The sequence below is a fragment of the Coregonus lavaretus genome (genome assembly GCF_964263955.1).
Source record: "Coregonus lavaretus genome assembly, chromosome: 22".
Taxonomy (NCBI): Eukaryota; Metazoa; Chordata; class Actinopteri; order Salmoniformes; family Salmonidae; genus Coregonus; species Coregonus lavaretus.
In genome coordinates this window covers 25999640-26017202 of record NC_140009.1, presented here as the reverse complement: position 1 = coordinate 26017202, position 17563 = coordinate 25999640, and the positions used below count along the sequence as shown (strand labels likewise).

Here is a 17563-nt window from a genome sequence, read left to right as displayed (position 1 = left end):
ACAGTGACTTTGTTTACAAACTAATGCCCACACACATTATTCCACTATGTATGTTGAAAACGTGAAACATAGTGCTGCATCAAAATAATTATATAGGTCAATCATCACATAAATGTAGCCTACTCATGAGACTAGAGCTGACTAGGTGGGCTGTTTTCTTGCCATCGGAGATGAGATGATGTCCTGAAGCTATTGGGAAAGACTAGCAGATACTGGAGCTCCATATCCAACAGATGTTAACATATGTGGACATAATATTATGAATTATATAAACTCTCCATTATCACTACTTCACATTGATGTTTTCCTGTGAGTTAACATTTGAGCTGCGTCCTTCCTGTTTTTCACATTTCATTTGTGGACATTCACTGTGTCTATGTGTGAGTTTCTGTGTGGTTATGTGTGCTTATTTTTGCTCTGGGCTTTTTGCAAGCAAAAAAAACTACCAACTGTCCTTTTGTTGATAAAACAGCCACAACTGTATAGATCCATTCTATACAGCATGACCACTTTGAGATGAAGCTGTGTTTCAGGTGGTGAAATATTGGTTTGCTGTGGTGCTGTGGAAATCCATACGTACTGTGAACCCTGACCAAAATCCTGCAGGCTGTAATGGGAAACACTGTGATTGGGAACAGCAATGGGAAAACAACTTGCTCTCTGGTTTTCAGTTGAGCTGTATATAGTCCATATTGTGGCTCTCTAGACCATGACATTGGCTTGTCCAGTCACAGTAAAACAGAACTCAACTATATTTTTGGAAAAAACAAGTCATTCTAATGTAACTACTACTGTACACTGAACTATCTAAATGTAAATTCCACCCACAACCACATAATGTTAAATTTTAGTGACATACAGTGCCTCTTTCTCTTGTATGATGCAGCAAGTTAAAATGTTAACTTGCTGCATCATACATTGCAGCACAGTCATGAAAAAAAGCTAATTTAATCTCAGGGTCAAGATCAGCTTTTCCCTAAGGGACAAAGTGGAGTCGCAATTCAACGGCTCAGACACGAGATGTATGTGACAGGGTCTACAGACAATGACGGACTACAAAACGAAAACCAGCCACGTCGCGGACACCGACGTCTTGCTTCCGGACAAGCTAAACACCTTCTTCACCCGCTTTGAGGATAATACAGTGCCACCGACGCGGCCCGCTACCAAGGACTGTGGGCTCTCCTTCTCCATGGCCGACGTGAGTAAGACGTTTAAGCGTGTTAACCCTCGCAAGTCTGCCGGCCCTAGCCGCATCCTCAGAGCATGCGCAGATCAGCTGGCTGGTGTGTTTACGGACATATTCAATCTCTCCCTATTCCAGTCTGCTATCCCCACATGCTTCAAGATGGCCACCATTGTCCCTGTACCCAAGAAAGCAAAGGTAACTGAACTAAATGACTATCGCCCCGTAGCACTCACTTCTGTCATCATGAAGTGCTTTGAGAGACTAGTCAAGGATTATATCACCTCTACCTTACCTGCCACCCTAGACCCACTTTAATTTGCTTACCGCCCCAATAGATCCACAGATGATGCAATCGCCATCACACTGCACACTGCCCTATCCCATCTGGAAAAGAGGAATACCTATATAAGAATGCTGTTCATTGACTATAGCTCAGCATTCAATACCATAGTAACCTCCAAGCTCATCATTAAGCTCGAGGCCCTGGGTCTGAACCCCGCCCTGTGTAACTGGGTCCTGGACTTCCTGACGGGCCGCCCCCAGGTGGTGAAGGTAGGAAACAACACCTCCACTTCGCTGATCCTCAACACTGGGGCCCAACAAGGGTGCGTGCTCAGCCCCCTCCTGTACTCCCTGTTCACCCATGACTGCGTGGCCAAGCACGCCTCCAACTCAATCATCAAGTTTGCAGACGACACAATAGTAGTAGGCTTGATTACCAACAATGACGAGACAGCCTACAAGGAGGAGGTGAGGGCTCTAGGAGCGTTGTGCCAGGAAAATAACCTCTCACTCCACGTCAACAAAACAAAGGAGATGATCGTGGACTTCAGGAAACAGCAGAGGGAGCACCCCCCTATCCACATTGACGGGACTGCAGTGGAGAAGGTGGAAATCTTCAAGTTCCTCAGCGTACACATCACTGATAAACTGAAATAGTCCACCCACACAGACAGTGTGGTGAAGAAGGCGCAACAGGAGGCTGATAAATTTGGCTTGGCACCTAAAACCCTCACAAACTTTTACAGATGCACAATTAAGAGCATCCTGTCAGGCTGTATCACCGCCTGGTATGGCAACTGCACCGCCCGCAACCGCAGGGCTCTCCAGAGGGTGGTGCGGTCTGCCTAACGCATCACCAGGGGCAAACTATCAGCCCTCCAGGACAACTACAGCACCCAATGTCACAGGAAGGCCAAAAAGATCATCAAGGACAACAACCACCCGAGCCACTGCCTGTTCACTTCGCTATCATCCAGAATTCGAGGTCAGTACAGCTTCTATCTCAAGGCCATCAGACTGTTAAATAGCCTTCATTAGCACATTAGAGGATGCTGCCTATATACATAGATTAGAAATCACTGGCCACTTTAATAAATGGAACACTAGTCACTTTAATAATGTTTACATATCTTGCATTACTCATCTCATATGTATATACTGTATTCTATACTATTCTACTGTATCTTAGTCTATGCCGCTCTGACATTGCTCGTCCATATATTTATTTATATAATAATAATTCTGTTGCTTTACTTAGATTTGTGTGAATTGCGTATATGTTGCGAAATTGTTAGATATTACTTGTTAGATATACTGCACTGTCGGAGCTAGAAACACAAGCATTTCACTACACCCGCAATAACATCTGCTAAACACGTGTATGTGACCAATACACATTTTGATTTGATTTGATTTGAACTAACGCTGGGTAAAGGAGCTGTCTGATCACCAGTCACCAGACGACACGGCATTCAAAGGCCTCAGATTACCAAGAAGCTGATTTCTGCCACCCCTCGGTCAACTAATTAGCACTCCAAATTCAATTACATACAGTAACATATTGCTAAACATATTGCCATTTTCTTCCAGTCCCCAAAAAATCCCAACAAAGTGCCTATGTAAAGCCCTCACTCAGTCGCTCAGAAACGTATTCCAGCATCTGCCTGGCAGCTGGAAATCTTTGCCAGTGGGTGTGTGTAGGCTACCTGCCCATCCCCTCTGAAGCATAGGTTACTGTAGCCTACTGACGACGTTACAAGCATGAAACAGAAATTACGAAGAGCTGTTTAAAAGAATCTCCTTCGCACAGAGTTGATCAGGCTGGTGATTGTGGCCTGTGGAATGTAGTCCCACTCCTCTTCAATGACTGTGCGAAGATGCTGGATATTGGCAGGAACTGGAACACACTGTGGTACACATCAATCCAGAGCATCCCAAACATGCTCAATGAGTCGTTACATGTCTGTTGAGTATGCAGGCCATGGAAGAACTGGGACATTTTCAGATTCCAGGAATTGTGTACAGATCCTTGCGAGCCGTGCATTATCATGCTGAAACATGAGGTGATGGCGGCGGATGAATGGCACGACAATGGGCCTCATGCTCTCGTCACGGTATCTCTGTGCATTCAAATTGCCATCGATAAAATGCAATTGTGTTCATTGTCCGTAGCTTATGCCTGCCAATACCATAACCCCACCGCTAACGTTTGGTCTGGTCCAACGTTAAACCAACTCGGATGTTCAAAGACATTAAAAGTTCCTCCATAGAAGTCGCTCCTACATAGGTAGAATTCTGTTGGCCTAATTCAGATAATGCATGTCATAACAAGATGCCCAGTCGCTTCAAGGCAAGCTTCCTCCATCCTCTCTCACCCTCTCCTCACCCGCAGAAATTCAGTTGCATCTCGCGCCCTACACTGTGACTGGCAGCACAGTGTTTCTGTTTTTTTCTTCTTTCATTATGATTAAACCACGCTGTTACGGCAAAATACAATTTGCTCTTAGTGACTTTCCTATACAGATTACATCGCTTTCCTTCTCCATAGTAAGCTGATCTATGTGCACTGATTGGTGAAGTCATTTAATGTTGAGCTAAAAAAAAGAAAAATGACTTCAGAGGTTTAAAAAGGAATAGAAAGGAATTATATAGACTGTTACTTTTTTGGGGTTGGAACCGGTTCAGAACTTTATTTGCTGGTCGGAACAGTGTAACAGAACGATAAAAAGTAATGGTACTGTTCAGAACGAAACGATTGGAAAATAATTTTGGTTCCAACCCCTGGTAGAAATATATACAGAGTTAAGATGTTACGGTCCGGCACTGTTGTTCCTGTCCCCGCTTGTTTTCCTTTTCCTTTTTTCCCTGTGTGTGTTGTCTGTGTCTGTCTCCTCCCGCTGTGCAGCCCAGTCAGAGGATCTAGGTCAGGGGGCGTGGCCATTCTCTCTCCTGCTCAGTTACATCCAGCTGCAGCTCATTGTCACCAATCAACCAGCAGTTATCTACCCGGGCTGGCCACCTCTCCAGCGCCAGTTCGTTCCTACACCACCTGTGGTAACTTGGCTCCGTACAGCAATCTCAGTTTAGTTGTTACCCTCTCAGCATTATAGTTGTCTCTGCCACGTTTGTAACCTGTCTCTCCTTCGACCAGATCCCGTCTGTTCCTGCTGCCTGCCTGCCTGCCACTCCCACGCCGCAACCTGCTCATCTGTTGTCTGATATCCTCGTCATCCAGCTCTCAGTGCTACTGGCTCTCCACCCCACTCAGCTCCTACCCCGGTCTGAAGCTGCTCCACCCTGAACTGCTTCTCTCTGCCAAAACACGCTGAATAAACAACATCTTAATTCACCCTCTTTGTCCGTGTGTCCGTCTCTGCGCCTGAGTCCCCACCTAGCCTAACAGAATGAACTGGCCAAACATGGACTCAGCAGAGATGCCACATGAAACAACGGGTGATGGCGTACAACGCGCCCTCCATTCACAGGGAATGTTATTGGGACAACACGACCAACTCATCCGGTCTCTATTGGATAACAACCAGCGGTTGTTGGATCAAGTATCTCAGCTCACCTCTCAGGTAGCTAACCTGGTAACACTCACTACTCTTCCTCCCTCTGCTTCTCCTCCGCCTGTTCCTCCTACAGTTGCTCCAGGCTCGGCTTCCGCTCCTGCCCTGCGGGAACCCCCTACAACCTCACCCGAACCTTTCACCGGGGACCTGAACAAATGCCGTGGTTTCCTGCTTCAGTGCCGCTTGGTGTTCCAACAGAAGCCCCTGTCTTTCTCCACGGAATCCTCAAAGGTACATTACGCTCTGGGGTTACTGAGGGGCAAAGCTTTGATTTGGGCAGAAGCGGCTTGTTCTACTCAGCAGATTGCCAGCCTGTCGTTTGACGATTTTTCCTCTCAATTGAAAATTGTGTTTGATCACCCGGACCATGCCGGGACCGCCACAAAGAGACTGTTGAAGCTACGACAGGGCACGGGTAGCGTGGCTGAATACGCCATTGATTTTTGGACCTTGGCAGCCGATTCCAAGTGGAATGACGAAGCTCTTCAGGGAGCGTTTGTTAACGGTTTGAGTGACACGATTAAGGATGAACTAGCTGTTCGTGATGAGCCTGCTAACCTTCATCTTCTCGTTTCCCTTGCTACACGAATAGACAACAGGCTACGGGAGAGGAGACAGGAGAGGGGCGGTCGGGTCCGCACCGCAGGCGGGGCCCCCTCGCTTTCTGCAACCCGAGCAACACCACCACTCGGACACCGCCCACACACCTCAGCGGATCCCTCCACGGAACTAGACGAGCCCATGCAGCTGGGCCGTGCTCGTCTGTCCCCTGCCGAAAAGGAACGGCGCATGCGGGCTGGTGAGTGCGTGTACTGTGGGGACCGCACTCATTTCCTGGTTAACTGTCCGGTTCGCCCAAAAGACAAAGCTCGCAGGTAAAAGTGGGCGTACTTGCGAGCGCTACACCTGACTCAATGCCCACAGCACCCCGTCTAGTTATCCCAGCTACAGTCCAGTTCAGGAATCTGTCTCTCCCATTAGCTGCTCTCATTGACTCTGGTGCTGAGGATAGTTTCCTTGACGTTAACCTGGTCACTCAGGCTGAGATCCCTGTTAAGCCCCTGCCTAAGCCTATAACAGTAACCGCTATTGACGGCCATCAGTTTGCCAACATCACCCACCAAACTGTCCCCGTTTCTCTCATGCTGTCCGGCAATCACAAAGAAACCATCCAGTTTAAAGTAGTCTCCTCCTCGGCCTCCCCTCTTATCCTCGGTTTCCCTTGGCTTAGCCTTCACAACCCCCATATTGACTGGCAAAACCACAAAATACACAGTTGGAGCACTCACTGCCATTCTGCTTGCCTTGGGTCGGCTATTCCGCCCTCTGTAGGTTCCCCTGCTTCCCCTGTCAAACCCCCAGACCTCTCTTCAGTCCCTAAAGAGTACCTGGACCTGGCCGAGGTATTCAGTAAGTCCAAAGCACTTTCACTACCACCTCATAGGCCATACGATTGCGCTATTGAGTTACTGCCTGGAGCCCCTTTGCCGTCCAGTCGGCTTTTCAATCTGTCCCGTACTGAGAGAGAAGCTATGGAAACCTACATAGGCGACTCCCTAGTCTCTGGCATCATTCGTCCCTCATCTTCCGCTGTTGGTGCTGGGTTCTTTTTTGTAGAGAAGAAGGACAAAACATTACGCCCCTGCATTGACTACAGAGGACTAAATAACATCACAGTCAGAAATACGTACCCCCTGCCTCTCATCAACTCAGCATTTGAACCCCTTCATGGTGCCACCGTGTTTACCAAACTCGACCTGCGTAATGCTTACCACCTCGTTAGGATCAGGCAGGGAGACGAATGGAAAACTGCGTTCAATACCCCTCTCGGACACTTTGAATACCTAGTCATGCCATTCGGTCTCACTAACGCCCCAGCAGTGTTTCAGGCCATGGTTAACGATGTGTTGAGGGATTTTCTACACCGTTTTGTGTTTGTCTATTTGGATGACATTCTAATATTCTCTAAGTCACAGGATGAACACGTCTCCCACGTCCGTCTGGTTCTCCAACGCCTCATGGAAAATAAACTGTATGTGAAAGCAGAAAAATGTGAGTTCCACCGGCAGTCTGTCCCCTTTTTGGGTTTTATTATCGAGCGGGGACAAGTGTCACCAGACCCTGACAAAATCAGAGCGGTTGCGGAGTGGCCCACACCCACGTCTCGGAAACAGCTACAACGCTTCCTGGGCTTCGCCAACTTCTACCGCCGCTTCATCAGGGGTTTCAGCCGAGTGGTTGCCCCCCTGACCAAGCTCACCTCCCCAAAGGTGCCATTCCTGTGGACTTCTGAGGCCGAGTCAGCCGTGAGTACACTGAAGGAACTGTTCTCCACCTCCCCTGTTCTTATTCATCCAGACACTAGTTTGCAGTTTATTGTGGAAGTGGACGCCTCTGATTCGGGGGTGGGGGCTGTCCTGTCACAACGTTCCCCCACGGACCAGAAGCTCCATCCTGTGGCCTTTTTCTCCAGGAGATTGACCCCTGCTGAGAAGAACTACGACGTGGGTAACCGGGAGTTGCTTGCTGTCAAGTTGGCGTTGGAGGAGTGGAGGCACTGGCTAGACGGAGCAGAGCAACCCTTCATAGTCTGGACAGACCACAAGAACCTGGCTTACATCCAGTCATCCAAGAGGCTAAACTCCCGTCAGGCCAGATGGGCTCTGTTCTTCAGCAGGTTCAAGTTTATTTTAACATATCGTCCTGGCACACGTAATATCAAGCCTGATGCTCTCTCTCGCCAGTTTATAGACAATGAAGACTCCAGCAATCCTGAACCTGTTCTGCCCGCTTCCTGTTTGGTGGCGGCTGTTCACTGGGAAATCGAGTCCCTCGTCCGATCGGCACAAGAGTCGGAACCTGGACCGGCCGATGGCCCCCCCGACCTTCTCTATGTTCCCGCAGCCGTGCGGCCGCAAGTGCTCAACTGGATCCACACCTCGCGCTTCTCCTGCCACCCTGGTATGAACCGTACACTGTCGCTACTGAAGAGGCACTTTTGGTGGCCATCCGTCGAGGCTGACGTCCGGGAATACGTGGCGGCCTGTTCCATCTGTGCCCAAAATAAGGCTTCCCACCGGGCTCCTTCGGGCCTGCTGCGGCCTCTCCCAGTCCCGAGTCGTCCTTGGTCTCACGTGGACTTGGACTTCGTCACTGGACTTCCTATGTCTGAAGGTAATGACACCATACTCACCATCGTGGACAGATTCTCTAAATCTGCCCATTTTGTTGCATTACCAAAATTACCGTCTGCCAGTGAGACAGCCGACCTCTTTGTCCTACATGTATTCCGTCCCCATGGAATACCTGTGGACATAGTGTCCGATAGAGGCCCACAGTTCATTTCTCGGGTATGGAAGGAGTTTTGTTCTGCTCTGGGTGCCTCTGTCAGTCTCTCATCAGGTTTCCATCCCCAGTCCAATGGCCAGACTGAGAGGACCAATCAGGACCTGGAGGCTGCTCTACGCTGTGTGACATCCCAGAACCCGTCCACCTGGGCCAAACACCTCCCGTGGGTCGAATATGCCCACAATTCCCTCACCTCATCTGCCACCGGCCTCTCACCATTTGAGGCGGCTTTGGGGTACCAACCGCCATTGTTCCCGTCTCAGGAAAGGGAGTTAGCCGTCCCGTCAGTTCAGGATAACCTTAGTCGCTGCCGCAAGGTGTGGGTGGACACCCGTGAGGCCCTTCTACAGACAGCAGAGCGTAACAAGAGAGTGGCGGACAGGCACAGGGTAGTCGCTCCCCAGTTCCAGCCTGGTCAGCGAGTCTGGCTCTCCTCCAGCAACATCCCTCTGCGCACTGACTCCCGTAAGCTGTCGCCCCGGTATTTGGGTCCTTTCGAGATCGACTCCATCATCAACCCTTCGGCTGTTCGGTTGAAGCTTCCCCAGGCCATGAGAGTCCATCCTACATTTCACGTGTCCCAGCTGAAGCTGGTCTCCTCCAGCCCTTTGTGTCCGCCTGTGGATCCCCCTCCGCCACCGCGTATTATTGACGACCATCCAGCCTACACGGTGCGGAGACTGCTGGACGTCCGGAGGCGTGGTAGAGGGCTTCAGTACCTGGTGGACTGGGAGGGATACGGTCCCGAGGAGAGGTCCTGGATTCCCCGGCGGTTTATACTGGACCCGCAGCTGGTGGCTGACTTCCATAGGGACCACCCTGACAAGCCGGGTGGGTCGCCGGGTGGCGCCCGTTGAGGGGGGGGTACTGTTACGGTCCGGCACTGTTGTTCCTGTCCCCGCTTGTTTTCCTTTTCCTTTTTTCCCTGTGTGTGTTGTCTGTGTCTGTCTCCTCCCGCTGTGCAGCCCAGTCAGAGGATCTAGGTCAGGGGGCGTGGCCATTCTCTCTCCTGCTCAGTTACATCCAGCTGCAGCTCATTGTCACCAATCAACCAGCAGTTATCTACCCGGGCTGGCCACCTCTCCAGCGCCAGTTCGTTCCTACACCACCTGTGGTAACTTGGCTCCGTACAGCAATCTCAGTTTAGTTGTTACCCTCTCAGCATTATAGTTGTCTCTGCCACGTTTGTAACCTGTCTCTCCTTCGACCAGATCCCGTCTGTTCCTGCTGCCTGCCTGCCTGCCACTCCCACGCCGCAACCTGCTCATCTGTTGTCTGATATCCTCGTCATCCAGCTCTCAGTGCTACTGGCTCTCCACCCCACTCAGCTCCTACCCCGGTCTGAAGCTGCTCCACCCTGAACTGATTCTCTCTGCCAAAACACGCTGAATAAACAACATCTTAATTCACCCTCTTTGTCCGTGTGTCCGTCTCTGCGCCTGAGTCCCCACCTAGCCTAACATAAGAATCTCATGTGAAAAGTGAATAATGCTAACATACAGTACATAAAAAATTTAAAATATTCATTTTCAGAGGGTTAAACGGGATTGTAATCATTAGGTTAAATGTAACCTAACGTAGCAGGCATAAAATAAATGCCTGAAACAAGTTCCCCTACATACTGGTCTTGACGAGAAGAAAAAAAACATTTGGGAGACGTTTTCTTCTGCACTGTTCAACCAATCCAGTAAAAGTGGAGGAGGGGTTAAGATGGAGTGTCACCTTGTTAACGTACAAAAGTGGAAGTTGCATCACAGGCTCTCTTTCCATTTCCCCAGAAAACCGGAACATCAGGTTGTTGGAGACTCTGCAGAGGCTAGGTTAAATCTAACAGATCCTAAGCCGTTTGAATTGCAGAGTGCACTTATTATGCATTGTCCACATTGTGATGTGGGGTAGCGCCTGCTCTCTGTCTACCCTGTCAGGTGGGTTAGGCCGTGATGGGACAGAGTAAAGCCCAGCATTATTGACTCTGTCTCTGTTTGGCTGATTAATAATGAGGCCACATCCCTCCATCCCTCCATCTCTGCTCCGGGCTGGCCACTCTAAGATGAAAGGGAACCTCTCTGGTGGCTTTCTGTCAGGCAGCCAAACAACCTGTGGCTTTGATTTTCACTTACTACACACGTTCATGTTTGTTGAAGCTTTCTGGGTCACTATCAAACTGCACCTATGTGAGTCCATGGAGTATGTTTATGTGAGTCCTAGGCCTAGGAGACCGTGAGTATGTAACACAAATACCTTCTGTATACTGCTGGTGCCCAGTATTTCATTACCTTTCTTCTTAGCCTGTTTTGTTCACATACAGTACTTAATTGCAGCCCAGAAGGTAATCACTATACTTCACATCAGCCTGTGCATCCCATGCATCCCAATCAGCTTTGAATCAGATAATAATGACAGTAATTCTAATCGCTTTTCAAGTACGGTTGGAATTTCTAGCCTCTCCTTCATTTACATGTTAATAATTTAGCAGACGGTCTTATCCAGATTGACTTACAGGAGCAATTAGGGTTAAGTGCCTTGCTCAAGGGCACATTGACAGATGTTTCACCTAGTCAGCTCGTGGATTCGAACCAACGACCTTTTGGTTACTGGCCCAACACTCTTAACCGCCAGAATACCTGCCGCCCTTCATCACACAACACACTGATTAAATTGTGTGGTTTGTTGCTGCCTCTGTTTTACTGTATTGTCTCTGCTCCATTTCACCAACATACCATCTGACATACTATATCAGTGTAATCCATAGGTGGCACCACAGGTCCCAGAGTGGTGTTGTGTTGGTACCTAACCAGGTAAAACTCTGGACCTTATACGGTATGACGTGATTAATCTGTTGTAAAAAGGTTTAATATGGGCGATGATGGGACCAGAATTTTTCTAATCAGGTCACATGGTTTAAAAAAAACTCTGGCCTTGGGGAGGATCAAAACCCTGCTAAACTGCAGCAACCTTGTACTTGTTCGTATGAATGATATTTTAAAGAAGGACTAGGGGGGTTTCCTATACACAGAGAAAGCAACATGATTGGACAATAAAACTCACAGGGCTGAGCTTGCTTTATGCAGGTTTGCATCATGTAGTCCTGCCCTTTGCAACTGTAGGCCTATTGAAACACTAACTCACAGTCTATGTCAGCTATTGTGTATATTGATCAATTCCAGTTAATAATTTTGGATTGAAATAGTGTAGGTAGCCGAGTCAGCCCAAGTTTGAATATAAGCCAAATTTGATCCCATTCACATTTTCTCACAAACAAATGGACTATAAATACACAACGTTACCACTTTGTTTACCCTGGCCAGAGGGACAGGGGGCATAGTATAAGATTGTCCAATCAAAACGCATCTTTTGACCAATGGGAAAAAAATATGTTACTGTGTGGATAATCCTCTAAGTAAACCAATGGTCGAAACCTCATGCCTCTACCATAATCCATTCAAAAGTTATTGGAGTTTTTAGCCAGAATTAGGGTGACTAAATCAATGGAGGCCAGAGAAAAAAAGTGGTCAGATATCTGGAAAATTGCATCGCTTCAGCTAGGCTGGATTCTGTGCAAGAATTAAGGCTACTGGCTAGTAGGTGGCAGAACGGAGTGCTCAGGTTTGGGTGTAGGGTTTGAGGTAGGCCTGAAGGTAGGGAGGGGCAGTTCCTCTTGCTGCTCCGTAGGCAAGTACTATGGTCTTGTAGTGGATGCAAGCTTCGACTGGAAACCATTGGAGTGTGCAGAGGAGCGGGGTGACATGGGAGAACTTGGAAAGGTTGAACACCAGGTGGTCTGCAGCGTTCTGGATAAATTGCAGGGGTTTGATTACGGATTACAACCTGTGCCGCTTCCTGTATGAGGTAGAGTCATACTCTACGGATGTTGTAGAGCATGAACATGCAGGAGCGAGTCACTGCTTTGATGTTTGCAGAGAACGACAGGGTGTTGTCCAGGGTCACAGCAAGGTTCTTTGCACTCTAAGAGGGGGACACCATGGAGTTGTCAACCGTAATGGAGAGGTCTTGGAGCGTGCAGGCCGTCCCCGGGAGGAAGAGCAGCTCCTTCTTGTCGAGGTTGAGCTTGAGGTGATGGGCCAACATCCGAGTTGAGACTATGCAGCTGCTGTTGTTAGTAGCCTACAGTTGATCAGACTGAAAAATAGTCCAGTTTCCATGCAATCCAGCATGTCAGATCAGTAATATTTAGGTGTATAGGCTACTACATTTCTGTAAGAGTTTTTGCTTGTGGCTGTCGGGAGTAATGTGTTATCATGCTTGCTAAATAAATACCGGTGGAAAGTGAAGAGCGCACCTTGAGCTTTGTGCGTTGTGCCCCGGCCGGTGCGACATGCAATTTCCGTGAATCTGATTGGTCAAGACACGCAAAGAGCCTGTAGCAGCACTCCGATGTGATGGACAGATACATTGTGATTGAGTTGACAAATCATGAGGCAAATCGGTCTAAAAAAGCACTTTGCCCCTCTTTTTAACATTTAGCATCGATATACTGTATTTTATTAAACTAAATCAAAAGTGTTATGGCGCTGCCACACCTGATTGAAAAGTGCTGTGGCAAATGCCGCCTCGCCACAAGTTTTCCGGTGGCCCTGGTGTAATCTGAGTACAATGACAAATCCAGGGTATGCTGACTTCAATATAACATCCTACATAGTTTGGGTTGTTATAAGGATCAGTGAAAAGGGCCATGCTCTCAGTATCATTAAACTTCAGGGTGTAATGGTCTGGCACATGGAGACTTGAGCGCAGGGAGCTTTTTGAGTTGAGCACTCGGGAATGCTAATTGGACATGTCATGGTTTGGTGGGTATTCATAGACGTGTTGGATTGCTTTATGTTGCCACAGCGAATAAGAAGCCAAGCAATAAGGGGGATTCAGCAAGTTGGCTTGGCAGCTAGATGGTGTGTTTTTAACTCCCGGAAGAGGTGCTTGGAAAGATGCAGTATATAACCCTACCATATTGTCTGTCTATCTGCGAAAAGAAGTGGGTTTGGAGTTTGCTGCTTTAGTTGAACTGAGCTCGACCTACTGTACAAGAAATTAGCTCCATCCTGGCTAATCTGGTAGCCTACACATGGAACTACCTTTCTGGAGGCTCCCCATGGTGCAACCTAGAGGCTCCAACCTATAAATTGCTGAGCCTGCTAAACTCTCCTCATATGAACTTCTCCTCCACAGAGCTGAGCAGGGGAAGCTGGAGGGCTCTGCAGGGGCACTCCTCCGCTTCCTCCGCCACTGGTCTCTCTCCAGGACATACAGTATGATGGGCAGCAGCTTGGAGCCGGCAGAGGAGCGAGACGCAGTGGCACAGAGAGCGGTAGGCATGTCGGTAGTGATTACATTCAACCCCAGCGGGGGTCAGGGGTCAGGCTGAGCGTGAGGCCTGCTCCCTGCTCGGAGCTGACTGTATTCCCAACGCTGTGCTACGCCCACGCCCACTGGCACTCCGGGCAGTCATGCTCACTTCTACTTCTCCCTCTCAGTTCTCTCTTGTTTGCTCACTTTCTAGCTATCTTTGAATACTGATTCATTTTCCCTTCCTCAACACTTTTCCAATCCCACTGGACAAATTGCTTTGGTTTAGCCACAAAGCTGACACTAAATGTGGCCATGGTGCCCATTTCAGGACACTGACACTCGTAAGCTCACAGAGGGTGTAGTGTCAGCAGGACGAGCATCATCAACACATGAATCGGAGTCATAATAATGGCAAAAATACACATACGAATGCACGCACACAGGTCATTTGTGCACATGGGGGGGTGGACAAACAATTATCCTTTATGGCAAATGGGAATAAATAAATGACTGTTTTCTATTAAGATATGAATTCATCAACATGGATAATTCATTCAGAATCACTGACCTGTTTCACTTCCCAATATTTTAATTATTCATGTGATTTACATTACAAATCAGTATCCACTTATTTTAAGATTATGCTGCCAAACGCCCATCAATCTGTGGCAGATTTGAGGCCAGGGAGACAAAGATGAATGGCCTAGAGCTCTTTACCAGCAAACAAAAAGAAACAATTAATCATTCCTTCCAACGTCCCAGGCATGGCTGTACTGCTGCAATGTGAGAACACTTCTCAGCCTTCATAACCTCACTTTGAAAGAGATTAATACAACTCTCAATTCCATAAAAAGAGAGAGAAGACCTTTTGATTTTGACATATGTGGTAGGCTATCTCTAGCAGGTTCAACATTTCTCAAGCTTTACTACCACATGTTTAATTTGTTCATGTTAGGCAATTTTATGCTATATGTTATCCTGTCAACTGTCAGATAAACCATTATGTATTTGGTTGATGTCAGCTGGGTTAATGCAAATGTGAAAATTGAATTAATTATTCTATATGTACAGTATGATGTGTATGATGGATGATGATCGTCATAGTACAGCCAACATTATTATCTCATTTTGACTGTTCATTCATTCTGTGGGCCAAATGGCCATTACTATTATATCTAAAAGGTGTTGTTTGATCTGTGGATGGAATGCTTAAATGGAACAGCTCTTTTATGACTGTCATTTCCTTTCATTTGAATTCTGCATGGTCACAACAAGATGAACTCCCATGAAAACTACCGACCTCTCTGCCTCTAACGCTTCATAAGGAGACACAGCTAAATGGCATAATGCCATACCTGAAAAACTCCTAAGCAGATACAGGCTGTTGTGTGAAATAATAATGCAGAGATAAAAGCACTCAAAAGCTACAGGGTAATTTCCAATGAGTTCCCTTGCTTTGTTTGGTTCAGCTGCTTGAACATAGCATTTTATTCGAGGACTGTCTCTCACCATGACATCTGCATATCCACATAAAGGGTCTAGTGCCATTCAATCTCCGTTAGTGTTTGCATTGCACAGAGATAGAAACCTTTAACAGCAAACAACCGATTCCGCTTTCAAGCCAGTGACTCTTAGGTAAATGACAGTGCAACACTAGGCTTAACACACAAAAGCATGGCATCTATGTTAAGTGATTGGCTTCATTGCAATAGGGCAAATTTAACTCAAATGCAACATGATAATGATGTATCAATTTAACTAAATGTAGCTTTTCCAATGCCCATAAACCTATGGATCCTGAGGGTTTGCGAGCCAAAACATCGGGAAGATTCCATACCCGACCAATTTGTGAAGCCATGTGATGTCATAATAGGTCCCTGATTTCAGGAGCCAATCAAACATAATTTCTTTAAATAAGACCCAGCATGCATGTGGAACAGTGAAAATAATGTTCAGGTGAGATAGAGATGACTCACCGTCTTCGCGGGACTTCTGTATGAAGGCGTCCACACCGCTCTCTCCATAGTTGCCCTCTGATGCTACTGTAGAGACGTAATTCCAGCGCATGGCTTTGACTATGTCCACCATTGCCTGTGCCTGGTAGGTGTCCGGGGGCACGACGCGGGAGAAGAAGTCGTAGCGCGTGTTATCACTCAGCTCCGGAGCCGTGGAGGCATAGCTCACCTGGGGGATCTGAGGAGAGAGAACGAGAACATGGTGTGAGCACCTACTGTAGTTCCACTTTATAGTATCGATATACAGTGAGGGAAAAAAGTATTTGATCCCCTGCTGATTTTGTACGTTTGCCCACTGACAAAGACATGATCAGTCTATAATTTTAATGGTAGGTTTATTTGAACAGTGAGAGACAGAATAACAAAAAAAAAAAATCCTGAAAAACGCATGTAAGAAATGTTATAAATTGATTTGCATTTTAATGAGGGAAATAAGTATTTGACCCCCTCTCAATCAGAAAGTTTTCTGGCTCCCAGGTGTCTTTTATACAAAACGAGCTGAGATTAGGAGCACACTCTTAAAGGGAGCTACCTGCCGCTACAAGACCATCGCCAAGCAGCTTGGTGAGAAGGTGACAACAGTTGGTGTGATTATTCGCAAATGGAAGAAACACAAAATAACTGTCAATCTCCCTCGGCCTGGGGCTCCATGCAAGATCTCACCTCATGGAGTTGCAATGATCATGAGAACGGTGAGGAATCAGCCCAGAACTACACGGCAGGATCTTGTCAATGATCTCAAGGCAGCTGGGACCATAGTCACCAAGAAAACAATTGGTAACACACTACGCCGTGAAGGACTGAAATCCTTCAGCGCCCGCGCCCGTCTGAAGTTTGCCAATGAACATCTGAATGATTCAGAGGAGAACTGGGTGAAAGTGTTGTGGTCAGATGAGACCAAAATCGAGCTCTTTGGCATCAACTCAACTCGCCGTGTTTGGAGGAGGAGGAATGCTGCCTATGACCCCAAGAACATCATCCCCACCGTCAAACATGGAGGTGGAAACATTATGCTTTGGGGGTGTTTTTCTGCTAAGGGGACAGGACAACTTCACCACATCAAAGGGACGATGGACGGGGCCATGTACCGTCAAATCTTGGGTGAGAACCTCCTTCCCTCAGCCAGGGTATTGAAAATGGGTCGTGGATGGGTATTCCAGCATGACAATGACCCAAAACACACGGCCAAGGCAACAAAGGAGTGGCTCAAGAAGAAGCACATTAAGGTCCTGGAGTGGCCTAGCCAGTCTCCAGACCTTAATCCCACAGAAAATCTGTGGAGGGAGCTGAAGGTTCGAGTTACCAAACGTCAGCCTCGAAACCTTAATGACTTGGAGAAGATCTGCAAAGAGGAGTGGGACAAAATCCCTCCTGAGATGTGTGCAAACCTGGTGGCCAACTACAAGAAACGTCTAACCTCTGTGATTGCCAACAAGGGTTTTGCCACCAAGTACTAAGTCATGTTTTGCAGAGGGGTCAAATACTTATTTCCCTCATTAAAATGCAAATCAATTCATAACATTTTTAACATGCGTTTTTCTGGATTTTTTTGTTGTTATTCTGTCTCTCACTGTTTAAATAAACCTACCATTAAAATTATAGACTGATCATGTCTTTGTCAGTGGGCAAACGTACAAAATCAGCAGGGGATCAAATACTTTTTTCCCTCACTGTATGCTGGGAGGAATGTTGGAAGTTAGTACAACTCAATCTCTTATTAAAGATTAGTTGTTATGAGATTATCAAGTCGGCTCTCGTTCAAGATTAGTACTGTAGGTCATTTCTCATTTACAGAGGTAATCACTGTGAGTATGCAGTCAGCTCTCAGTGTTCTCATATCAGTCCAGAGGACT

At 47.3% G+C, this 17563-nt stretch overlaps 1 protein-coding gene across 1 annotated transcript in view; it reads right to left on the bottom strand.

Annotated features, from left to right (window-relative positions):
- The window catches only part of LOC311150218 (metabotropic glutamate receptor 4-like), a gene marked incomplete at both ends in the record, with an annotated part of 241438 nt that overhangs the window by 105673 nt on the left and 118202 nt on the right, over positions 1-17563 (bottom strand). Inside the window, one exon of the mRNA XM_084187584.1 lies at positions 15672-15888. Coding sequence (XP_084043710.1) covers positions 15672-15888 — 217 coding nt within the window. The remainder of the gene's footprint in view (positions 1-15671; positions 15889-17563) is intronic.